Source organism: Emys orbicularis, chromosome 2 (assembly GCF_028017835.1).
Source record: "Emys orbicularis isolate rEmyOrb1 chromosome 2, rEmyOrb1.hap1, whole genome shotgun sequence".
NCBI classification, from domain to species: Eukaryota; Metazoa; Chordata; order Testudines; family Emydidae; genus Emys; species Emys orbicularis.
The window spans coordinates 38506037-38532734 of record NC_088684.1 but is presented as its reverse complement, the minus strand read 5'-3'; the positions used below and the strand labels follow the sequence as shown (position 1 = coordinate 38532734).

The 26698-nt window shown below is 42.2% G+C and overlaps 1 protein-coding gene across 2 annotated transcripts in view; it reads right to left on the bottom strand.

Moving 5' to 3' along the window:
- Positions 1-26273, bottom strand: part of YWHAZ (tyrosine 3-monooxygenase/tryptophan 5-monooxygenase activation protein zeta) — a 31682-nt gene extending 5409 nt beyond the window's left edge. Inside the window, exons 1-3 of one of the 2 annotated variants that reach the window (XM_065397889.1) lie at positions 26151-26273; positions 23059-23362; positions 1405-1528 (exon numbers count right to left, since the gene is read on the bottom strand). In XM_065397889.1, the coding sequence (XP_065253961.1) occupies positions 1405-1528; positions 23059-23352 (418 nt within the window). In that variant the 5' untranslated portion in view covers positions 23353-23362; positions 26151-26273. Of the gene's footprint in view, positions 1-1404; positions 1529-23058; positions 23363-25301; positions 25406-26150 lie in introns of those variants that run through there. The other variant, XM_065397890.1, reaches the window with a different exon arrangement.
- Between the last annotated feature and the right edge of the window lie 425 nt (positions 26274-26698).

Here is a 26698-nt window from a genome sequence, read left to right as displayed (position 1 = left end):
TTTTTCCCCGAGAACCCCCTGTAACATTTCATGAACCCCCCAGGGGTTCATGAACCCCAGTTTGGGAACCACTGCTATAGGGGTACTGCTTACCTTTGCTAATATGTCTACTAGGTTGTTACATGTTTGTATCTATGTAGATACAGTAAATAGGTAAAATTAGTTTATAACAATAAGCAATCCAATTTATGGGATCACAATACAATTCCTAGATCTGGACACTTCACTCTGGTGCTGCTACTTGGTTCCCAGTGGTTGAAAGAATTCTTTAGAATTCTGAGACTACTAATAGTGTTTGATGGCAATTGATCATGATCATTAAGTTCCCCAAGCTTAATTCTCACAAGTCAACATAATATATGGAGCGCCTGTGACAGATGAAATGAATGTACCTAGGTTTTAAATTTAATTCACAGATGCAAAATTGTCAAACAGGTTTTAACACTGAAGATAAAACTGGTAGGTTCATGAATTGAAGGATACAGAGAGAAAAATCTGAACATTTTTGTACGACTGGTAGAAATGGCCAGCTATATGTACAATTCCACAACCTCCAAGGGTGGGACAATCTGATCTGAGCACCCCATCCAAAGAGTCTATGCTGGAAAAATCAAAGCAACTCAGGCCTTGTTCCGTCAAACCTTTAGACCTTTTAGGCAATAGCTCTGGTACCCTTCACAGGTATTTAGTTAATACATTCCAGTGTTTATACTGAAGTTCAGGTGAAGGTAGCCAACTACCTGCAGTTTGAGGGGACAAACCAGTTTCATCTGAAGACTCAAGGTTGCTGAGACATTAAAGGTGGCCAGATAAATTGGAGGTTAGGTCTGTCTTAGCTCAAGAAGACAATTCTCATTCCAGTACATCATGAGTCTGGGTCATTAGCCATTCCAAGGTGGGTTCCAGCCTCCTTGAGGGTCAATACCTAGTTTGTCTGCTATTTTTTAAAATACTGTAATAGTGTAGCAAGTCTAGCAAAAAACCCTAAATATTAAGCCTTGCGGAGAAAGGGTAGGGTACTGAACCCCCCCACCCAAAGGCAGAAATATGAACAGCGATGGCTGGGACAAAGGGAACTCTTATCTCAATTCTGAAACTAGGGATACACACATATACAAGCATAATGGTTGACTACTTAAGGAGTGTTTCATGACCAACCACACGTTTGCTACAGTGGGGATCTGCAAAGCACACTTGTAAGGTAGAATCCCTGGTGACTCTTGTTTGAGAGCTACTGACCTACCACATTTAGCTAATAAACAGGGAATTTCTAGAACCACAGAGCTAAACCACCTTTTAATTCTATTTAACATTAATCATCTCCCAGAAACAAAGTAAGAGCACTATCCCATTTAAAGCAAGCCCATTTTTTGACAAAATTAACAAGAAGCTGACATACTGTACCTTTCTTGTCATCCCCAGCAGCAACCTCAGCCAAGTAACGGTAGTAGTCTCCTTTCATTTTCAAATAGAAAACTTTACTTTCTGCTTGAGAAGCGTTAGGAATCAAGAACTTTTCCAACAGAGACTAAAATCAAAACAAAGAGTACTCTGTTTTACACAACCATACCTTTCAATAGTATTGTAGATCCATCAAATTAGTTATATTGCAGGTTTTTCAAAAAGTCAAGAAAACTTGGCTCTGATAAGCTTTAGTCTGCCTAGCTTTTATCCACTTCTTTGCTGAATATGCCATGTTGCGATCTACAGAAGGAATTGTTTTAGGTACAGAATGTTCAACAGTACAAAACACCTAAATAACTGAAATGTAGGGTAACTGTAATGCTTATTCTTCCATTAAAGTGGAGTTTCATAGGCAAACTGGGAAATTTTTCTTCAGCTACGGTAGTATTAGCGCTTACATAGCAACAATGTGGCATCTATCTCCCAGGCTACAAAACAATTTTACATTTGTTTGAAGTCACTTATTGCAGAGTACCTAAAACCTATTTGTGTAACATGCCATACTTAATTCTTGACTATTGTTCTAGCATATTCTTCCTTAACTCTGATTTAAAATGGGTTATCTGGGGAGGAATGAGTAACAGTACCTTGAAGAGGAGCAATGTATTTTTACTTCACATAAGACAGTGATTACAAAAAAATTCTAGTTAATCCTTGGTTTTATAACCTCTCTACTTCAATCTGAATATAATTCCATTTAGCTAGTTGTAAATTATTCTAATAATGGAGTCTTAAACTGAGGATAGTATGTCTGCATACACAGCCTAAAATTTTAACAGAAAGATAGAAACAATGTTACAAACATTGGTTCTCAAATGTTGTTCCAGACATCACTACTAAAACCCCCAAGTTTAGAGTAAATTAGATTTTGATCAGTAGTGGAATAGAAGCACTATTTAAAAACACTACAGTACGTGGCTCAATGCAACTATTCACCTTGACACTTTTGTACCCAGTAGTATTAACTGTGTGTTACACTGTGCCATTATTATCCTAGCAGTATTCTATATCTTACATCATTTAATGGTGCCTGTTTATAATTATGTTAATAAAACACTGTAGCATGTTTTTAGCTGAAGTGTAGTCATGTAGCCAGTTTTATTATGGTGGAAAAGCAAAGACAAATTAGTCATCTCTAGTACTTGTCTCTTTTGACTTTTCAGGACATTTCAGATTTAGCATTGTAGTCAAGTTTCCTCCCCCAAATTGGGTGCTTAAAGTTAGGCACCTACATAAATGACTCAGTTTTCTTCCAAAAGTGGAGGCCACTTCTTTAGGTGTTTAACACCCAAGTTGAAAAAAAGTTGGGCACAGCATGCGTCTAAAGTTGAGTGAGATTTTAGAGGCAGTTACACATGTTATAATTTAAAGATATCTGGGGTACGTAATGTTAAAGTTTGACAAGAGACTATTCATTAATGGTAACTTTTCTGCTACCTAACTTCTACAAAAAGAACTAACATTTCAACTTTATCTCACACTGTTCTTAGATTATCCTTTCAAACTCATGATAGAATTGGGGGGGGGGGGGGGGGGTGTTCAAGACTCCGGAACTATGGACAGTTTTGCAGCACTTACTACTACATGACTGAGCTAGGAGATTAGTTGGAGCAGAAGCAACATGCATGTTTCCTTCTTGGGAGGGGCATTATCCCCATATTCAGAACACACTAGTACTGAATTCTTATGTGGTACCAGATTTGGCAAACAGCACGTGAAGTAGCAGGAAAAACCATGCGTGTCATTGAGTAAAGTGATATGGGAGGAGTGAACCAATTAAAGGATGTAGCAATACTCTTAAAAAGGTCGCTGTTAATTTTCATGAGTCATGAAATTTAATACGACTTGAAGACCAACTCCACCCAAATTCAAGATGAAAAACTACTTTAAGCCAAATGTCTCTCCATCCCCCAGTAGATGGGAATAGCCAGGATGCTGGGTGGAAGCAAGACTCAGACCAGAAGAAACGTCTATTGTCTATACTTTAACAAGGTTAGAGAAAGCCCACTAGTGTAGTTTTAGTACTGCATACTTCTAGCATCTTTCATAAGATTAGTGATTCGCACAGCATCTTAACTCCTGTGAAGTAGGTATCAACTCCTACAGATGCATAACAAGACATGAGATAACTGATTAGTGGGTTCTTGGCTCTGGCATGAATGGTCGCAGCAGAGCCAATCCTTGGGCAGAGATCTGAGCCAAAAGCAAGTTAGTGTCACAGTGAGGGAGAACACCCTAATCTTTGTTCTAACCAGGCACCCTTCAAAATTTTAGTCTTATGACCTGCTTTTCACAAGTGCCAAGAATTTGCAGCTTTCATTAAATTCAGTGGTGATTCCAGGTATTCCAAGAACTAAAAAAATAGCCAGTCCACTCATTCTTAATTATAGCCCTGAAAAGAATGTCTACCAGATTAGTTAGTATGCACATAACCCTTTGGCACGAGTCCCCACCCTCAGATAAGCCATATCTACACATTCTCAGTTACAAATGTCAAGAAATAGGAATTACCCCCAGAAGTTTTCTGTAACATGGTTCCAGCTATGCAGAAGAATAACTAGCTTCTCTTATGAAGTCTGGCAGTTGGCAACCAGTAGGATTCATATCCCTTTATTAACAACTCCCCACTGCCACAGCTCTAGGTGAAATTCTAAATCTATAAAAATACCCATTGCTTAATAGTTTTGTTTGCTGGCTGACAAATGAAGGGACATATTTGCACTGGTGGTAGAAAGTACTACTAATTAAGAAAGCCTCTTCTACAGCTGAGATGTTAGCAGCGCAGCCAGCTGCTCGGAAAATGAAAATCCTATATCATGAAAAAGTTACCCAAGTAAGAGAGGATATTGTTCAAACTATCTTTTTAAAAGAATCTTATGCTAAAGAGAAAAGTTATTTAGCTACCAGCGCTCTGGAACAGCATAAGGTTAAAAAGTCTGTCCATGTCTCTAATGGTGAGGTTGAGTGCCTTTCTTAACATCAAGTAGGATGGGCAAAGTACTGCCCAATATACTTCAAGAAAGGCTTTGCTCATGACAAGTACATTAAAGACCACAAACATTTTTTAGAAAATGATCAGTATGTTATAAGTTACATTTATGGTTAGACAAACTATTCTCCATTTTAGTAATCTTTCAGTGTTATCAAATGTCTAGGAAGCTTCACTATTTATACACCTCTACCCGATATAACACGAATTCGGATATAACGCGGTAAAGCAGCGCTCCGGCAGATCAAAGCAAGTTCGATATAACGCGGTTTCACCTATAACGCGGTAAGATTTTTTGGCTCCCGAGGACAGCGTTATATCGGGGTAGAGGTGTAGTCTGTATAGTAAGTGTATCCTGTTTCTGTGGGTCTTTCACAGCAACAAAGGGAGAGAATTTTAAGTTAAGTGTTGGTAAAAAAGAAGTTGCAAGAGGACTCAGGACAGATATGATATCCAAAGCTTTTTAAAAAATGATTAAGCTTTGAGTTTCTTGCCAGTTGATCTATGCCACCATTTTATGACCACGAAGTAGACCTTGTCCAATCTACTAATGAGGCTCTGATAATGGACAGGCCTGGAGAGGCTCTGCCAGGATTATCAGAAATGCCAATGACGAAATTTGCAATTCAAGCATCTGATAGAAGAGCCAGCTCACTGACAACATATACAACAATCTGCCCAATGAAGAAAGGCTGTTACAGCAGTTTAATAAATATTCAAGTTGCAAAACCAATGCCTTTTGCCTAGGTTTTTCTCTGTTTATTGCCTCAATGTTAATCGCTCAACATTGTGAACTACCGTCCCTTCAGAATCTCAGCTTGTGGCCACAAAATACTTCTGTAATTAAAAGTGCTATTCTTAGGACACAGCAAAGAGTTTGTCTAGCAGCCAGGAGTTTTATGAAAGGCAGGCAGAGAATAGAAGATATTGCACCATTCTTTAGGTTAGCACTGCAAGACTCATGAAAGTTTACCATCCCAGGCTCAAGATCTACTCATACACTCTTACGATGATACAAAATATTGTTTGTCCATGATGAGTATCTTTAGATAAATGGAATTCCTTTTTCAAGGCTGAGCTAGGTAGAAGTACAAGATTACACCTCATCAGCCCACTGAACACACAGTTTATCTAAAAGGGATACAATACTCTGGCATGAAAATTCTTTAGTTCTGGTTCAGGACAGTGGCCATTATAAAATGCCTCAGAAGATGTAATAATTCCCTCAACACACCCTGAACATGGGAGTTATGCATTGCTCCCCAACCACTGGCAGCTAATGGGTGAGCACGTACTGAAGCAAGGAGGTTTATCCCTTATAAGTTATCCTAGCTAAATAATGTAACCATGGATCTTATTCTGGGTAAGCAGCTAATGCTTTAAATCCTTTGGCTTCAATATCTTGGAGCAGTGAGTTCCACGTTTAAGCCCAGATATTACTTCCTTCCATCTGTTTTAAACGTGTTGCACTTCAATTCATTGATGTTCCCTTGTTCTTTTATTATGAGAAGAGAATCAGGTGCTCCACTGCTGTTGATTCTGTAGACCTCTAACATGGTCCTTATCAGTCTCCAAGGAAACAACCTAATCTTTCCAATTTCTCATATGACTGGGTTTTGTTTCTGCTGCATCTTTGAAATGATATGATCCTAACTACAAGCAAGGACTATTTAGATAAGTTCTTTGAGATGTGAGGCCCCTACATGTATTCCACACGTGGGGTATGCATGTGCAACATGCGCCAGAGTCTGGAGATTTTAGCAAGCAGTGTCCATTGCGCAATAGATCTCTTTGTGCTCCCGAGGGTATGAGACAGTGCAGGTCGACAACTCCTCAGTTCCTCCTCTCACGGCAAATCTAAACCAGGTCTGAAGCATAGGAGATGGAAGGCAGGTAGTGGAATACAGATAGGGACCACACATCTTTAAGAACTCCCAATCACAGTAAGTAACCTCTATTTCTTCTTTGAGCACAGGTCCCTATGCATACTTCACATATGGGTGACTGACAAGCAGTACTCAGACTGAAGATAGGTGTGAGGAAGCGGTCAATAAAAATGCATGCAGTACTGCAGATCCCACTGCTGCATCCACAGCAGAGGCCTGGACTTGAGCATAATGCCTACCAAACGTGCGTTTGGAACTCCAGGTGGCTGCTCTGTGTATGTCCTGCATTGGGACCTCCTGTAGGGATGCTACCATGGCAGCCTGTGCTCTTGTGGAATGGGCCATTATACTGCCATGGAGATGAGCCAGTTTGTAGCATTCGATAATGCAGCCAGAAACCCACTTAGAAATCCTCTAAGAGGCTATAGCTTGACCACAGGACCTCTCTACTATTGCAATGAGTCAGAGACTGCCTGATAGGCTTGGTTCTTTGCAGGTAAAAGACCAGTGCTTGCCTGACACTGAGGGAATGAAGTCTCAGATGAAGGGTGGGATTTTGGAAAAAGAACAAACAAGCGAATACACTGGTTAAGGTGGAATTCAGAAACGACCTTGGGTAGAAGTGTAGGGTGAAGGCAAAGGGATAGGTTGTCCTTGGGAAATATAATGAAGGGCAGTTTGCCATGAGGGCTCCAAGTTCATTGACCCTCCTGGCCAAAGTGATGGCCACTAGAAACTCCAGTTTCATGGGTAGGTGGGACATGGAACATGTTGCTACAGGTTCAAACGAAGGACCAGAAGTTTTGACAGCACAAGGTTATGATCCCATAGCGGTTGGTGTTGGTTTAATGACTGATATAAAGGCCTTGATGAGGTCCTTCATGAACCGTATTGTAGTTGGGTAAATAAAGACAGAGCACCTGTCTACTGGAGGGAGGAAGGCACTAATGGCTGGTACATGGACTTGTAATGAGCTGATTGAGAAATCAGGAGGTTGTTTTTTTGTTTTTGTTTTTAAAGAGACAGGAGCTAATCTAAAACTATAGGGATGCTTGGCGAGACTGGGTGAGATTGATTCTGTTGCATCCAGGCGAAGAAGTGTTTCCATTTAGCCAAACTGGTATTGATTGATTCTTTTTTTATTCTGGGTATCGCATCGCCTGATAGGGGACTAACTAGAGTGCTCTATTTCCGACACCAATCCAAACATCAGGTCGTGAGATGAAGAGTCTGGATTGGGGTGTTGACTCAGGGCAAGGTCAGGGTTAAAGAGTTCTGGGAAGGTCTAGATTTTGATTGGAGGATGGGCTGACATTGACAGCTCTTGGAACCAGAAGTGTCCTAGCCAGTAGAGTGCTAGAAGAATGACATTGGCCTCTTCCACGGGTGCTTTAAAAGAGATGTTGTGAAGTAGGGGGATGGGATGAAAGGCATATCAGAGACTGCTTTTCCATGCTAGCAGGACAGTGTCGCCATTGGAGTCATGGATTATGGCTCCTCTGGAACAAAGAGAAAGATTTTTGTTCATTTGAGACACAGAGAGGTCTCCTAGAGGAGGGTGAATGTCTGACAGAATGCAGTCATGGATTTCCAACTCATGGCCCGCTGAGAAGTGCCTACTGAGGTTTTCTGCTAAAGCCTCAATGTGAACTCCTGGGAGGTATGCCACCTGGATAGTGGTGCTGTGCCTGATGGACCAGTTCCAAAAAGTCTGACTGTCTCCAAACAAAGCAGGAGCAATCTCGCACCTCCCTGTTTGTTATGTAGACCAGGGGTTCTCAAACTGGGGGTCGTGAGGTTATAATGGAGGTGGGGTTGCGAGCTGTCAGCCTTAATCCCCAAGCCCCACTTCACCTCCAGCATTTATAAGTGTGTTAAATATAAAAATAAGTGTTTTTAGTTTAGAAGGCGGAGGATATCACACTCAGATGCTTGCTGTGTGAAAGGGGTCACCAATACAAAAGTTTGATAACCACTGATGTAGACGGTGGTGGTGATATAGTTCTACATCATTTGGATGTGAAGGAAGCGAATGAGTGGGAGGAAGGTCTTACATGCAAGGTGAACCGCCCACAGCTCCAGAATGTTGAATGTCCCAGCAGTGGGCTGGGAATGGGTTGTGGTCGCAGTGGTAGAGGCAGATGAAAAAAAGTGGGACTTCTGTGTCTGCTGTCACTTGCGGGGAGGTTCGGCAGGACACTGGTAGTAGAGTGCATGAGGAGGTGGTGGTGGTGGTTTATAGTTTTGCCTTTGCTGTTTCCTCCTGGACCTGGTGGATAGATCCCCAGGGAGTAAAGGGTAGACCGTGAGAGTCCTTTAATGAGTGGAGGGAGTCATCTCCTTGTTAAAGGGAAGGTCTTGGATGGTATTTTGCACCTCCCTGGGGAAGCCTGAGGATTGCAACCACAAATCCCTCCTCATAACAATACCAGTAGCTAAACCTCTGAATGCTGTATCTGCTGCATTAATTGCATCCTGAAGGGCCGTTTTTGCCACCAGTCTGCCCTCCTCTAAAAGAGGAACTGGGTTCTTTCCTAAGAGGAAAGTTTGCCCAGAAAGGCTTCCATTCTAGAATAGTTATTAAGGTCATACTTGACTAACAGGGTCTGGTAATTGGCAATGCAGAATTGCAAGTCCGCAGTGAAGACCTTTCAGCCCAGGAGGTCATCTCTTGGAACCCATGTCTGATGGAGTGGGGTCCTTAGGTACTGTGACCTATTTCATTCTGTGGCAGCCTGCACCAACAGGTAGTTGGGAAATTCAGCTCCCCCTTGCCGGGACAAACTAGTGCCTCTTAGGTCTGGGAGCACAGGAGGCTGAGGTAGGCCAGACCAATCTCATCAGTTCCAATATGGTCTCATTAACTTACTCGGGGCCTGAGGCTGCAGAATGTCTAACAGTTGGTGGTGTGGGTCTTGGACTTCCTCCAGAGATATCTGGAGATTGTCAGCCACTCTTCGTAATAAGTCCTGGTATTGCTTATGGTCTACTGGTGGGGATGGGGAAGAAGAAGAAACTGCCTCATCTGGAGAAGAGACAGAGATTCCAGTCGGAACTCGTCAGTACCTGCAGTTCCAGTTCAACACCCCCCCTCTTCCTCATACACCGATGGAACTGGTTGTTGACTGGTCGGAAGAAGAGCAGAAAGACTCCTGGGTGGGTCCTGGACATCTGCTATAGGGATCCCACAGCCCCCAATAAGGCCAAAAAGAGGGACCAACCGTTGGGGGGGAGGGGCATGGAATGGGAAACCACTGGTCCCTAGGGAGGTTGTGTACATAAGAGTAGTGACTGTTATCCTGGATCACTGTCTGGGTTTGGCTCTCTCTGTGGGGATGAAGGCAGGACCAGCCCATCAGATTCATTCTGAATCCGGGGGGGGGGGGGGGGGGGGGAGAGAATCGCTCCTGTTGGAATGGTGGAGCTGTTGGTACCAGGGCAATCCTGCCTGATGGTTCTGAGACAGTTCCTGGATACCAAAGTAGTATCTTCTGGTTTAGTAATGTCCTTCAGGAGGGCTGCGCCAGAGAAGAGGGGAGACTGCAAATAGGGGGAGTAAGATATTCTCCAGTACGACATAGATCTCTCTGCTCTCCAGTGTGCGTGGGTCTTGCTCCTGTACCGTCAGTGCTGACCACCATCTTTAAACGTGGTGTGTTCTTTGGGCGGATGAGTTGGTACTGCAGATTCTGGAGCCACGCTCATTGACAGGACCAGTGGATGACGGTCCTTACATTTTAGTACCACCTTCTTCTTTCAGTCTCAGGGTTTTTTTGCGGAATCAGTTCCTTAGGGTCTGCGAGTAAGGGGTCACCCGACCTTAGTGGGCTCAGGGAAGGAGCACTTCTCTTATGGATGGTCTTCAACAGGGTTTGTCCTTGTGCCCATGAAAGTGTCCCTTGCTCTCATGGGAATCCCTGGAGAAAGAAGTCTTTATGCTTAGAAACTGAGGGCTCCACTCTTAAGCATGTGCTCGGAGGGGCACTGCTTGTTTGGTGAGGCCAATGTATTGGGGGGGGGGGGGGGGGGGGGGGAGGAGAGAAGAGAGAGTCCTGCCTGGTCCAAATCGGAGACATGCCTCATGGCCTTCTCCACTAAGTGTTTTCTAAGGCTTAGCTAATGGACTTTGAGAGTTCTCAGTGGAAACAAGCAACAAATGCTGCACTTTGTCAAAATATGCATCAGACAGCAGAGGCAGCATTGATGTTCGTCCCTGATGGAGAAGAACACAGGGCAGGAGACAGTTTTTGAAGCCCAGGACTCTGGATATTGCCTCCCCATGGTCAGGGACCATACCCAGTCTGGGGAAACAAACTACACAAGCTATACTAAAAACTAACTATACTACGCTAAAATAACTCTTTAAAATCTTATTTACAGGATTTTCTGAAAGGCTGGAGCAGGAGGACGCTGGATTCCCAGTCAGGCCATGGGATGGTAAGAAGGAACCGAGCGGGCATTGACCCACACTGCCTCTTATGCCCGTACTTAGAAGCGCAAGGAGATCTACTATGCATGTGGGGTCAATGGACACTGCTTGCTAAAATCTTCAGACTTGGGCACATGGTACGTGTGGGTACCTCACATGTGGAATACACATAGGGACCAGCACTTAAAGAGGAAACTTGGCACATTTCTATCCCAACCCCAGGTAGTTTCATTACCCCCCCCTCCTCCCCCCCACACAGAGAAATTTAAGACAGAGATTAAAAAAAGATACAATATAGACAGCTTCAGCACAAGCTTCACTAATCTGCCAGTGAATCGCAGTCCTGATCTACTTCTAGGCTTATGATGAAACAGTCCTGATCTACTTCTAGGCTTATGATGAAACAGCCAAGAACACTTATTATAGTTAAGAGTTATGTCCAGTAATCTGCAGTGGCACGCCGTCACTGCATCTTTTTTGCCTATTAGCTTAGGCTAGATTGGAACTAGTGATCTTAAAGATATTTATTGTTCCACTCTGAGAAGTGACCAAAGCAAGAGATTTATTTTTCCACTATTCCAGCTGCTGAGAAACCACCAGCTAGTTAGAAGATCAAGACAAATATACACATTCAGTTTGCACTACTAAAACATCTACACATTGTAAGTTTACATGGTGGTTTACAAATGTAGCAGATATGTTCTTTCCCCTGAGGGACTACAGTCATTTAACGCATTTGTTCCTGTGGTCCAGCAAAATGAAGTTTATCCCAGAGATGCTTACTGTTCTTTTTAAATAACTAACTAAATAAAAAACACCTTACATTTTGCAACATAAGTGCTTTTCCTTCATGTAGGCAGTGTACCTACTGGAGTTAGGAAGTTGTGGTCTGGACTTTAACTGAAGACTGGAACGCAATCCATGGAGATTAAAATAGTTTTTTGCTGGCATCTGGTGCCTGAACTACCTTGCTAGAAAAGTGTGTTCAGTCACATCTTTTGGTGAAACTAACCTGGTAGGAACAGGTTACTTAATTCAACGGATGATGTTAAACCAATGTCCTACTTAGGCCAGCTGCTTCTAGTTCTGAGTGTGTACACCGATGAAATTGTTGATGAAGCTTTCAGTAAAAGTGAATGTTGCCATCTGGGGATTCTGAATAATTAATATTGTACCTGAGAAAGGTTTCTGCAATACAGTGTTCTATTTAAAAGTATTTCCCTTCTGACAAACAAGGGCAGGTCATTAGGAGCGGGCTCACTTGCCCCAAAGATATCAGCTGCTCATTAACAGCAGTATATCTAATTTAAGAGAAAGAATACGTAAGAACTCACAGTGGATAAAAATCAATGATTTAAAAAAAAAGAAAAGGGTTTTTTTTAAAATAGGTTTTTTACCACAAAGCATTTTATCAAAAAAAATCTGATCTAAAGATAGTTTTAATTAAGAAACATTATAGCTCAAAGATATCTCATCATGGAATAGGGATTATAAATTCTAATTCTATACTATGAGAAAATATATTCATGTAATGTTTAAGAAAAGTTTTATAAATGCGTTCCAATAGTTCATGGATTAGGGACCCAATCTATGAGGTTCCAGGAGCTTCTCTATAGATTATTTAGGTTAATCTTTCTATCTACCCAATGGGACTCAGTGCTCAGTCTAGAAGATACCATCAGAGATGCTTAGTTTTGCAGTTCTCAAACTGTGGATTTGTGTTTCCAGAGAACATGCTTGTTAACTGCAAAAATGTTCTAAAATAAATAAATTAATAATATATAGAGGTGAGAAACAACAGACCTCAACCCTATTGTCCCCTTGCAAATTTGTGTTCTCAGAGTCAATCCCTTACCTCTGTCTATAAGTGCAAAGTTTCAAAAAGTTCAATGAATAGAAGATTGTTGGGGGCGGAATAGATCTGGACAAGGAGAAGAAGTCTGGAGATAAATGTGAGACAGGAGGGACAGGCAGTGGAAACAAAAGTGAAACTGTTTGAGCAGCATATTCCAGAAGTCTTGAGGTCTTTCTGAGTGTACCCTTCATTGATTTGAGATCTATCATACCTTTCTCTCACTAGAAGGGAAAACCTATAGTGGCAGCAGGCCATAAGAGAGACCCTGTTTGGGAATATTTTAATGAAGTTCCTCTACCTGTGGGTAAGAAAGGCATGTGTGCAAAATGCAAACAGTGCAACAAAGAAATGCAAGGCCCAGTTGCCCGAATGAAACAACATCATGAGAAGTGTTCCTTCTCAGGAGGAAGCTGCGTTGATGATGATGATGATGATGATGATGATGATGATGAAAGGAACATGTCTGAACATGCAGGATCTTCAGGTTGGTAAACTTTTTTATTTCATACTTCTTTCTTAAGGACTGCCTGTCTTCCTTCTAGACTATTCTTGAATTCTCATGTTTGAGCAAAAAATATAGTTGTTACTCTATGGTACTATCATTTTAGATGCAGTTGTGATAAAAAATAAATAGCTGAAATAGACAGATCTTCCTTTTACAATTTCACCTTTAAAATAATACTGAGTGTCAGTGAATGCAATGAGTAATACTAAATGAGCAATATGGTAATAATAGTTAAATAACTGCATTGACTTATTTTGTTTAGGAGAATCCATCCTCAACATACAGGATTCTGAAGACTATCCACCTTCAAGCTCATCATTTTCTATAGTTTCAGAGTTATCTGCCAATTATAGTTTCTCAGTCAAATCATGTACGTCACATAGCCACAATATATCACCTGTAGCAATAAGAAAAAAAATCTCCATAATCTAGAAACAACCATAGATAAGAGCCAGCAGATTACAAAAAGAGGTAACTGATGAAAAAATTGCCCAGTTTGTTTATGCAACGAACTCGCCTTTTCGTATGATTGAGAACCCACACTTCATTAACATGGTTCAGTCATTAAGACCAGGATACAGTCCACCCAACAGAGCAGATATCGCAGGCAAATTGCTTGATAAAGCATATGAAAGAGAAATTGGAGATTGTTTACCTCCCAATGACTTCATAAATATCTGCTTCAATTACCTTTGGTAAATTAAATAACCAAACAATCATTCATTTTTCGGTATAGCTATAAAACTAATCTGAAAAGTTTTCAAAATAAATCACTTTAAAAATGTATAGGGTGTACCTTCTAAAGATGACACCTACATCTGTCTCCGAGTTGTGAAGATGATGTATTAAGGTTATAACAACCAACAAGAACGCACTTTTATGCAGAAATCCATGATTAAATCGAGTCTTCCTGACTAGTGATTTAAATCAATTTGATTTAAATCAAATCCACCCTGAAAGAACTTACCCTTACTTTATGAAAGGTTTCTTAGAAGTACTAAAATAAAACTCAGACCTTATGTTGGAAAGACATCAAACTTTAGAACCAAAAATTTGAAGGCCTGCATTTGTAAATGTGTTGGACTGATAAAATAAAACAGCTAGTTTAAGAACTCACATCAGTGTCATGTTAGTTTATAGCAAAATCGATGCCATTTTTTAACATTAATACCAAACATTTATTTTACAATGTTATATTCAAAATTAATTTTGCTAGGGAATGAAAGGGATTAAAAGTATTGGAGGATAATTTACTGCATTTTACTGATTAAGTCTTACCAGACTTGTCTTTTATGCAACCTATTTCTGAAATGGACCTCCCTATCCCAGGACACTGCGGTCTCATCTTCAATTAAATCCCTCTTGAAAACCCATTTCTATGAGGCCTACAGACATTACCACACTTTTCCTTTATATAAACAAGTGCTCTATTACCACCTTCTGAGTCTTATTTGATTCTGTATTATAAACTCCTGCAGGCAGGCAATCAGATCTGTGTCTTGTACAGCATCAAACATTGGTACTTAAAATCTGGCTATATTTTGTAGAAACTGCCAAGATTAGTTCAGTATAATCTAAGTTGCAGTAGCACTTAAGCCCCAATCAGGATCAGGGCCCTGTTATGAGCGGTACTGTAACAGGAAGAGTGCCTGCCCAAAAATGCTTTTAGTCTAAAAAGGGATACAAGTAAAACTACTACACTTGATGGTAGACCCTTATCATATTAATTCCATATGCAAGATATCGTCTATTACAAAAAAGTGTCGTGTTTCTTTAAGACAGAATAGTAGGGACTGGAGTAAGAAAGGAATATAAAGAGAGACAGGAAAAAGAGCAAGAAACACAACAGATAGAAAAAATAAGGTTGTCCGGTTGATGGGTGATTACTGGCTCTCCATTTGCCCTTCTACGCTGCAAATCAGTGACAGTCCATCAAATCTTTTATAAGATGTAGCACATTTTGGTCTCATTTAAATTTACTTATGTAGTTTTGAGAGATTACAGTTCAGAGCTGTAAAACGCTTCCCCAATTTCCAGTGTTATTTATTAAAAAAAAAGTACATTTTGCAACATAAGTGCTTTCCCTTCATGTAGGCAGTGTACATCAATAACTGGCCATGCAGAAGATCAAGTGCAACATTATCTAAACTGCCTGAAATCTGGACTCCTTTGAAAGCAATAGTAACTAGGCATTCTACAATAGGCAAGGGTGCCACTAACTGCCTTGCAGCTTAGTGCAAGTTATATTTTACAGCATTATAGATGTGATGTTTCAAATGCACTGCTTAAGAGGTTTTTCTCCCTACCAATGAAGTAGGGAAAGAACATATGTTAGACAATCTAAGTTGAGTTATTTTTCAGTGCACAAACAGCACAAGGAGAAAAGATCTCGATCTAGTCTGTGTTCCAAATGGAATTTTATATTAAATCTAAACTTATGAACATGCCAACAGTGCAGGACCATAGCTGTCCAAGTGATCTCCCATTTTAGGACTGTACATCTACTTTTTCAGGGTCTCATCTTGATCAGATTTTATGATAAACTTAGATATTTTCTTCTGCAATATACACTGGATTTGTAGTTTTATGACTGTTCCTCCAGCAACTATTAAATGTCAGTTATGTCTGTGGAGTACGAAAGCCATGACTTACAAAATACAAGTTTTCTGGCTTCTTCCCATACATTTGTCTTTCTCCCTCTGCAGCAGGAGAGAGAGAGAACAATTTACACACTTGGTATAATTTGATAAATGCCAATCAGTGGCAGCATTAAATGATTTTATTAATCAAGCTATCTCAAAAGTTGAAACTATTGCCAATAAAAAGGAATCTTTACGAGGTCAGTTTTCTCCTAGTTTGAGGATCACATGGATACTATGTACTTAGCATTCCCTTGCTACAGGCAGCTTCTAGGGAGAAGCCTCTTCACATGCTCTTGATTACAAGAGTTCTGTCAAGAGCTTTAGGCTACCCTGTCCTTTACTAGTAGAGTAAAACACTTCCACCTTTTCAGACTAGTAATTATAACAAGTTAGGCAAACACCAGTTTTATCAGGCCTTACTCATGGAGGGGAGTTTCACCAATGGTAAAAACCATGAATTAATATGGTTCAGTCTAAGCCAGATACATAAACATGTGTGGCAAGTAAAGGGATCTAGTTCTGAGGCACACCTAAGATATGCTGTTCAAATAGAAATTTATCTGAGCTTAATCAAAACTGGTTACTAGAGGTAGTGTGGCCTGGAGGAAGGAATAAAGGATTATTAGTAAGGCAACTTTATTACAATAATTTCATCAACAATCCACGGAAAGCTACAAGCAACAGCAGAAGCATGCTTCCCATCTTCTATGGGCAGGGGGTCAGAGGGAAAAAGAGTCAGTCAGTCATAGTATTAGGCAACTGACCAAATATTTGTCATTTTTATTTTGCTGCTGTCAGTTTCCTACTTGTTACTGGCAAGTTCATTTTTAAGTTCTTGCAAAAGTTAAAGAAAAGATTTGTTTGGATGTCTTCATATAGTACCAAGCACTGTGTAGTTCTTGCTATTCAAGCTAGACATTAAAGTCAGGTTGGAATTAAAGAGGGAAAAGCGAATGGCTATCAGAAAGATGTGTTCTCACTTCCAAATACTGACTGTTCCATGAAACTTGTACTGGCTTTTTTAATGTTCCTGCTTGCACTTAGCCACTATGGTGATTGGTGCAACAAACACATCTAGCTAGATCAAGGCCAGAACACACAATATTGACAGTTGTCCTTTCCTTTGTCCATACAGCTTTATTATTAAGAATGAGCCACGTATCTTAACTGTGCTGGAATCCAGACACTTTGCTACCCTGTTAGTGAACCAAAGTTTCATACATTTGCAGAAGAATTAATAGACAGAATCAAATGTAGTCATTCTGATTTATATTACACCAAATTGATCTGGGTAGCTAGCAGTCCATCTCAAACTAAAAGCCACCCATGACTGACATGGACTTTCAGTTCCACTTTGTGATATTGGAGCTGTTAGTAGCAGATTAATAGTTTGACTAGAAACCTTTTGTTAGAGAATTAAAGGAAAACTATTCTTGTTATTTTAGGGTATGTCTACACTGGAAACTTCAAAGCGCAGCACTTTGAAGTGTGATCGTGTGCGAGCGCTGGGAGAAAGCTCTCTCAGCACTCCTGGTAATCCACCTCCATGAGGGCATTAGCTCCCAGCGCTCGGAGCCTCTCTACACTAGCACTTTAAAGCACTCAGACTTGCTGTGCTCATGCGGGTGATTTTTCACACCCCTGAGCCAGCAAGTTAGAGCACTATACAATGTAAGTGTAGACAAGCCCGCAGCAAGTTCCTACATCTTTGTGATGGAGAAAAGAGTTCAGATAGGTGCAGCTACAACCAGGAAGTAATTCTCACAAATTAACAGTGTGAAGTCAGAAGACTCAGTGAGTTTGCACCTGCCTCCTATTCAATACTTGACAACTCTACACTGAAGCCTAATGGAAAGAGTGGCTGTAGACAGTTAAATCAAGAGGAGACTGCATTTAGAGCCTTAATGGAAAACTAAAAATTGAACAACTATAGCTAGTAATCTCTCTGGAATATACTGGTTACCTCCAATGCATCACTTGTAAACCCAAAAGATTAACAATTTAATTCATGAATTTAGAATTTTTAGAATTCTTTAGCATATAAGTCTAAACTAATGGTTCTAAAACAGGAAAATAGATATATTACAACTGCTAATGACTAAGATTTTTCAAGAGAGCCTAAGGGGACTAGGCATTCAACTCCCACTGAATTTTAATAATTGGAGCACATAACACTGTTTAGATGCCTTTGAAAATTCAAATCAAGTTCTTGATACAAGTTTTGGCTAAACTCCTGCTGTGTACTCCAAAAAGTTTTGAATACAGGACAAAAAATCTGAACTGACAGGGAGACTAAATATCAATTCTACATTTAGAAAAGATGCTAAATGGCCATAGAATTACATGCAGTGATAGTACTCTTCCATGGAAGTACCGAATATCTTTTCCAACAAGTTTGTTAAAATCTTTCACAGTATAGTGAATTATACTGTATCACAAGAGTTAAGCAATGCAGCTGCTGAAAAATCCACCGAACTCAACCAACTGCTTCACTGTTATTACACCATTACAGCCCACCAGTCTACATACCAGAAAAATTATGGCAGTGTTCCCTAAAAATTAGTAGGCTCCATGGGCTGGAAGTAGGACACTAAAAGTGGCATATAACATACAAAGTGAAAATATAGTCATGTATGTCCATCTGCAAAAGCATTCAATGGCAACTCACTCCCTAGAAAAGCCAAGTGGGGGATGTTACTTTTGCTAATGCTACTCATTAACAGATGATGCACAAATATGATTAAGTACAGATGGAATGTGGTAAATATGAATAGGTGATAGCATATTAACCACTGACACCTATATACCTTTATCAATGGAATATGAAATAGTGTTTCAGAATGGACAATCCCCACAACTAAGGCAACAAACATCCCTGCTGCAGCACTTTTTGCGAACAAGCAGTCACTTGGGTCTGTTCTGAAGCTACTTATGCTCCCCTTCACAAATACATAAAATTTTGGTTTTTTATATATGCACTTCAGAGAACTGTATACCAAAAAAAATACAGGTGGATGATTAAATTCTGCCCTCTTCCTTTGGTTCCATTACTACCCAGCTTTAGGTTACAGTGAGTACTTATAGCAAGTGTAAGTAGATGCACTTCCATGAAAAAGTACCACTGTAAACATTTAACCCTGAAATTAGTAAGAAGCACTTGTTTTACAGACACAGTTTGAGGAAGAAGGCCTCATTACCTCATTCAAGGACAGACCACTTGTTCCTGGATTTTTTGGCTGAGCAAAACAAGGCCCTAAACTCAACTGCATTTTTCGATCTTAAAAATAACTTTGGAACCTCGCATCGATCAATTCCAAAATTTCAGGGAGTGTTCTAGGCATCAAAAGACAACTCTACTGATTTTGATGTAAACCGAAACACCACAGACATTGGATTCAGAGAATAATCAGGCTTCCTGATACTGCCTACACATATCAGTGGCAGCAATTTAACTTGCTGTGTGGAGAAGATATTTCCGTGAGAGGCCAGACAAAGTCTTACAGGGAGGTTTTGTGGGAGAAAACTCTAGTGAGTGGACGAAAGGAGGGATACACAAGGGAACAGAGGTGGGAGTGGTGATGAGGGAAATCAGGGACCCAGAAGAGGAAAAGAGGTAGGGGGCATGGAAACAGCGACCTGCAGTCAGCAGAAGGATTGGGAAAGGGAAAACAAAGCCCGGGGAGGGAGGTGCAGGGGGGAATGGAGGGCACAGACCCAAGCATGGAAGAGTTGCAGGGACTCCCCAAAACAGAAAAGCAGGGAAGGCGGCACATAAGGATCTTAAGAGGGCAACGGAGGAATTCAAGGAGCCCCTGGTGTGTGCAGTGTGCTAGGCCTATAGAATCTATGAAGTATGCGTCCCCCAGTACTACTTTCCATTGTAAATTGTCAGCTATTGCTCTCGTTTTAAGTGAGCACCTAGCAATTGGCATAGGCCAATGCTTGTCTGAAGCCCTGCATTGCCTTACGTCTGTTAAGTGTTTTGACAATGCCTGTACACATACTATGAAGTACCAAATCCTTTAGAAAGTATTCCTTGACCATTTTCCCACACTTCCATTTCAGAATAATTCCAGTTTAAATGGAATACTGGTAATACCAGGGTCACAGGAGGTCAGCAGCAGAGCTGGGAACAGAACCCAGGTCTCCCAAATCCCAATCCTGTGCCCCAACAAATAGACTGTGTTCATGCTATTTATTTTCATCTACCACTTTTATATGTTCCCAGCAAATTACAAATGTAGCATCATAAAGCTCCAGCAGAACCAACAACTGCCACATTCTGGTAATGTCACAAATACATTAGCCTAAAGGGCTTCCTCCCCCGGCTTTCCTAATCTATCAATTTAGCAATTAGGACATCAATTACTTCCACTGTGAATTGTGGTGCAATATTTCATACCTTGCAGTGTTACCTGAATGACCCTGCAAATACTGAGGGAGAGCAGCAGCTTAAAAAAGTCATTTATTTAATGACCAAGTAGAGTACGAAAAAAAAGTGAATACATTCATTTAAATGGAGCTTGTTAGGGAAGCATAGGGAGCCTGAGTAGTTTTTGCATGGAACTTTGTAAGGGCCATGAACTGTATAAATGGAACTTTGTTACCCACACTTAAGATCCAGTTGTCTATATAAAAGCAGAGTCAATAACTATGCTCTCTGGTCAGTCTCATTTCTCTCTGAAGTTAGGTTTACTATGTAGATAGTTGTAGGCTAGTCTATAGAGTCCAACTACAAAAACTTGTAATTAAAGTAAGTCTTTTCATTTTCACTCAGATAGTAATATTATGCAGATCCCTATGTAGAATATGCTGCTAAAATATGCTGTTGTAGTTGATTCTCTCACCTAGTAACATGGGCTAAAATGAACGTGGGCTGGATTTTACCGTTTGCCCATCTCACGTCATTGAATCTGGTACAGAAACTTCTTGGTATATAGTAGTTTAATTAAGGAGTCTATCTGGGACATCTTATCAGTCAAGAAACGAGAGTGAGTTTAGTTATAAATGTTAGTTCTTTACCTAAAATTTTAACCTTGATAATTAGGTTGCACCTTTGAAAGCATTTTTAAAACCAGTCACTTGGATACATAATATAGTAATATTCAAACTTTTTTTTTTTTTTTAAACCTAGCATTTAGAAGAGCAATTTTCTTAAAAAAGGTCACTGCCCAGGGCATTGTTTCTTCTGGATGGTAGCTTAGTCCAAACAGGTTTAGTTTTGATTAAGAATAACTGGACTGGCCACACCCAGATGAGTAAGATTTTAGCTGGCTGAAGTCAGTTAAGTATGCTGAGTAGTAATTATCTAAACAGATAATTACTATTTCTGATCACCAAATACAGCAAACAATTTAAAGTCTCTTCTGAAATCTGAAGTATAAGGACAGGCTTTTTTTTGTGTGCTTGTTTTTCCACACAGATACCTTAGATTAAAACATGTTGAAATAGTTTAATATTTTAGTTTCCTGCTTTATTTTTTAGCAGGAACAATCCTTGTTTCAGAATCTGGTTTTCAGACTTGAGAAAAAAAATACTTCAGCGTTTGATTGCAAACACTGCTGTCTGCAATAAATCTTTCAGCAGAATTAAGAAATATTTTATGAAGCTGTTGGCCTTAAAGCTTTATGAATCTAGTTTACAAGGCTGAGTTTTGTGTTAAGTCTGCCTAAGCAGTGTCCCTTTAAAAAAATCCTGTTCTCTCCCACCAATATGAGACCTACTGAAATAAAATTAGGAATTAGCAGCTCTGGGTATTAGTCCTTAATCAGATTGAAGCAAACTTCACATTGAGAAAGTTGTTTTAATAGTGTTATATCTGTCTAAGTTAGGCAGTTCCATAGGCACTTTAAAGTTATCCTTATATTAACGTTAAGACACATTAAAGCCCTGTCTGCATGGGTACTTTTAGTGTGCCAATCACCAAGGAAGATAGACCCTAAATAGAACTAGACAGTCAGGATGATGCTGAAATTGCCATATTCTCTTCTATACCTTTGGAGAAGTTGTATTCTATACATTTCACTTCATTCTAAGGGATGATCACATCACATTTCATCTAGTGACTATCCACCAGACAAGATTTAAGGTGTCAGTGACCTTAATAGAAGTTTAAAATAAGGGTTCAGCTAAAGTGTGCGCACCATTTTAATCAACACCTGCATGTATCTTGCTGATTTTACAACATATACATGTATAACTTGAATTCTTATATCACAAAATTTCAGTGAAGTCCTTGATTTACTGTAGCTGTTATCACCAGCAATAGGATTTCTACCTCAGCACACATGCAAAAGGACTCACTAGCAATGAGTTCATTGTATACCAGTATGTGTGTATTATTGTAGAGTTTGAAAAATTAGGTAACTAGATATTTCAAAAAGTGTTTTTGGCACCTGAATCATCATAATTAGAAACTTTAACATTCAGCCCTCATATTAACAAGTCTTATTCTAAACTGCAAGCCATAAAAGTAGCCTAATCCTAGAGACCATCTTCTTTGTTCTAGCCTTTTAATCACTAAAAGCTGTAACTTGAAGAGGGCATCAGTAGCTTTGCTACTGCCTCCTTGTGCAGACAGTTTTCTGCATGGCTGAGTCATAACTAACATTACATCATCTTACCCAGGGAGGGGCACAATTTCCATAGTGAGAATTACAACCTCATACAAGCAGCACAGTATACTGAAGATTCCAGATACAAAAGTAATCTGGGTTATGTGAAAAAAAAATATTTATTTGAAAGAAACCAGGTTCAAAGCCCCTTAATTGGTTCATTCATAGATAAGTATTGTGTCAATATTTTTGCTTATATACAAACATGTATAATTAAGAAATCAATGGAATATAAAGTCTATGTACAATAAAGAGTTTCAACAAGTTTGCAAAAATGTTAAAGTTGATGCCAACAAGGACTTTAATACCAGTTTTGGAATTACGTATTTAAGGAAGAGAAGTCACTCAGTTATTGAGCATTGGCCTGTTAAACCCAGGGTTGTGAGTTCAATCCTTGAGGGGGCCATTTAGGGATCGGGGCAAAAATCTGTCTGGGGATTGGTCCTGCTTTGAGCAGGGGGTTGGACTAGATGACTTCCTGAGGTCCCTTCCAACCCTGGTATTCTATGATCTAATTTTGTTTTTCAGACATGGTGGTGGGGGAGATTTTGGATGCTTTGCATAGAATGCCTCAGTTTTTAGCAAGGGACTGAAAAATAGTAGTTTAACAAGGCCAAAACTATTTACACCCTGCAATATTAAGCAAACACAGATTAAACACAGTTATCTCTCACCAACACATCATTGCAGATGTCTCTTAGCTCTGTCTCAATTTTCTCTCTGTATTCTCGGGCCATCTGCTGTTTTTTCTCAGCACCTTCCGTCTTTTGTTCAATACTCGAGACGACTCTCCAAGATGACCTACGGGCTCCTACGACATTTTTGTAAGCAACAGAGAGAAGATTCCTCTCCTCATTGGACAACTCAGCTCCATGCTCAGTCACAGACTTCATGCAGCCTGCCATGTCATCATATCTCTCAGCCTGCTCAGCCAGTTTGGCCTTTTGCACCAGCTCATTTTTATCCATGCTGATTTTTCTGAAGAGGGAAAATAGGAAGGCATTATTCAAACAATATTCATCAAGGGCAAATTAGCCTCATATGTAGAACGTGAGTTTTTTAAAATATAGAATATTCTAGCTTGTCAGTTATGCAACTAAGGCTCTCAATGCTTGGACATTTATAAAACCAGTGACTTAAAAGTCTTCAAGCCATGACATTTCTACAAATTCAAACCTTTAATTTAGCACTTCTAATCTTTTATTTCAGAGATCAAATCACACTTGGAAGGTGCACCATTTCTGTGCTGTCCCAAGTATGTAGTATGTAGTCTCTAAGGTGCCACAAGTACTCCTGTTATTTTTGCGGATACAGACTAACACGGCTGCTACTCTGAAACCAAGTATGTAGACAATTCAAGTGCCTCTTCCACTGCTCAGAGTTTTCTTCAGACTACTTCCAAGCATCATCATCATCATTAAGTTTATCAGTTTCATTATTCTGATGATTAGAGAACAAACTGGAAGCAGCATCAGTGGCTGACCATTAAACAGTTCAGAGGAGGACCAGCCCAAAAAATAAATGAAAAACAGAAATTTAAAAAAAACACCCAAACAACTTCAGACTGAAGTAGTAGCACAAAACTCACAACTCCCTAAAGAAGTTTAGGCTCTAGAATGAAGAAAAATAACTCTGCACCAGCCAGGAGTTTTTAAACTTTCAGATACTTACTACCCAGAGGTTGATATCACAGCTTAGGCCCTAATCATACATCCACATACACTTGCAGCCCTCCTAGAAGAGGAGGGGCTGAGCTTCTCACCTGGGCATTGCTCTTCCACCTGGCTGGTTATAGCTTGATGGGCAGTGAAAACCCTCATTGGGATGCAAGTGTTAGCTGGGTGCATTGTAGCCCTTTTGGTCTGCATCTTAACAAGCTCTTTCAATATACTGATCTAACTTGATTAAAACATAGCCTTTTGCATGTCAGAATGGTCAGAGTCCACCACCCCCACACTCATTATGAACCAAAGACTCATGAAATATCTGGTAATTATTTCAAGCCCTGCAATATGCAGTAGCTATAAGATTCCTTGGTATCTTAACTGATGAAACTAAAACGTGAAAACTCATTTTACCCAAGCATATTGTGTTTTTATATTTTACTTATTCCAATTGCCATCCCATTGCTCCCCAACAGTTGTGGTTTGGCTTATATAAGTATATTTCACATAAGACTACTGGGAATTGAATTTGTATTTAAACTCCATGAAAAAAAAAATTAGATATTCAGAGCTCAGGTCATCTCAAGGGTGAAGGACGTTTCAGTAGCTGTTTGAACCAACACTGGTAGAGAACAGTTACTCCATTTCTATGTAATATTTGTTAGGGTGGATAAAGGCCGTGACCACACTGCAAACACTGTTAAGAAGCCATTTTATAGAATGGTTGCAGCTACAGCAATGTTACCACCCAGCATAGATTAGACAGGGTAGTAGTGGGTAAAACATTATCTGAAAGCCAGTTGATCAAACTGCGGTTACTGGCTAGCCAACGCCAGCAGACTGGCACGGCAGGATCCTCGACAGCACTGCTGCGCTTTAACAGAAGAGAAGCTACTTTCGAAGCACAGCGATGGTCGGAAAATGCCAATCAATTCCTCTGTATACTAGATCGCGTCTTGACAGCATAAAATGGTGCTGTAGGAGCTCTCCGCAGCGCAGGGCCGCGGTGCGCGCTTGCAGCCGGCACGGCTACACCGACCGCTGGGCGGTGGGGAGCGGGGCGGCTACAACATGAAATCGACACGGCGTGGGCGAGGAGGGACAACCGGGCCAGACTCCACCCGCCGCCCCTCCCGCGCTGCGGCCGCCGCCGCATCCGCCCGGCTCCGAGACAGGCAGCGTCTCCGCTGGGCTCTTTGTCATGGCGGATCCGTGCCAGAGCCCAGCCCACTGTGCGCGCTAACCCCGCTCACCTCAGCCCAGCGCCGGGGGGAGGAAGCGGCCGCGCCCCCGCCCCGACACAGAACGACAGAAGGGAAAGCCGCAGCCCGGCGCCGTCGCCACACGGGCGAGAGAGGGGGCGAGGACCCCGCCCCGCGGCGCCAGCGCAGTCACCGCCCTACAGGAGTTGCCGTGGCCACTCGGGAGCCCGGGCAAAGCGCCCATTACACGCCCCGCAGCCGGGGTCCCCAGCGACACCCCGGCTCCCTCCGCGCCGGGATCCGGGGCGGGGCCACCGCAGCAAGCGCTCCAGGAACCCCGCTCGGCCAGGCGGACGCAGCGCTGCCGGCGGGAGACCACACCCAACCAGCGAGCCGCCTGCGCCCCACACGCTACGCGCCCTGCCCCAGCCAGGCGGCCCCCCCTGCCGGCAGGGCCCCGCGCGCCCAGGTGGGGAGGGTCGCACCGGACCCGGAGGGGCTGCGCCCCCCGCTGCCTCCCCAGTCCGACACGGCGGGGACGAGCCACCGCCCAGCAGCCTCACCTGCCAGAGCCCGGCCAGAGGAGCAGCCCCCGCTGACCCCCTGCCCCGGGTCACACGCTGCTGCCCCCGCCTCCCCCAACGGCTCCATCTTCCCCCTCTCCAAGGCAGCAACCTGGCAGGGGGGGCGGACCCGGCCTCACCTGTGCAGCGGCGGCCACGTCCGCAGCGGCGGAATAGTTACCTGGGGGCCAGTTCCCCCGCGCCTTGCCCGCGGAGCCCGGCGCGGGGAGCCGCCCTACTGCCTGCAGAAGGACCGGGGGGGGGCGCCGCTACCCCGCCAGCTCCTTCCCCCCTCGCGGGCGCCCCACAGGGCTGACTATGCCGTGGGCCCCGTTACCTGTGTAAGGAGGAAGCGGCGGCGGCGCGAGTGTCTCTGGGCGGGTAGCCGGCGCGGACTGTACCTCTCTAGCCCTGCTGCTCTCTCCGCTGCAGCCTCTCTCCCAGCGCCGCACACGGGGTCTCCGCCAATCACTGCGCCGCAACGCACGGGCACCACACTGCCCGTGACGTCAAACGGGGCCATGGCAACCGCGAGGGAGCGAGCGCCTGCGCCCGCGCCTTCCCCTCCGTCCCACAGGGCGGGGGCCGCACCAACCGCCGCTGGCGTCGGCGCGCGCAGCACCGCGGGGGACACGCCTAGCTCCGCCACAGCCCCTTGCCGCGGGCGCGCGCCTTTGCCTCCAACTGCAGCGTGTGAGTAAGCAAGCGCCTGCGGGGTCTGCGCCGCTCCCCTGGCGGCAGGGCGGGGAGAGGCCGCGCACCGACTCTCCCTTCCCCCACACAGACCTGCCACAATGGCGCCTCCCGTCGGAGAGGGGCTCCCTTCTGCTGACCTGTTCGAGGTGCTCTCACTGGGGCGTGGGAGAAACTGCCCCAATCCCCTAC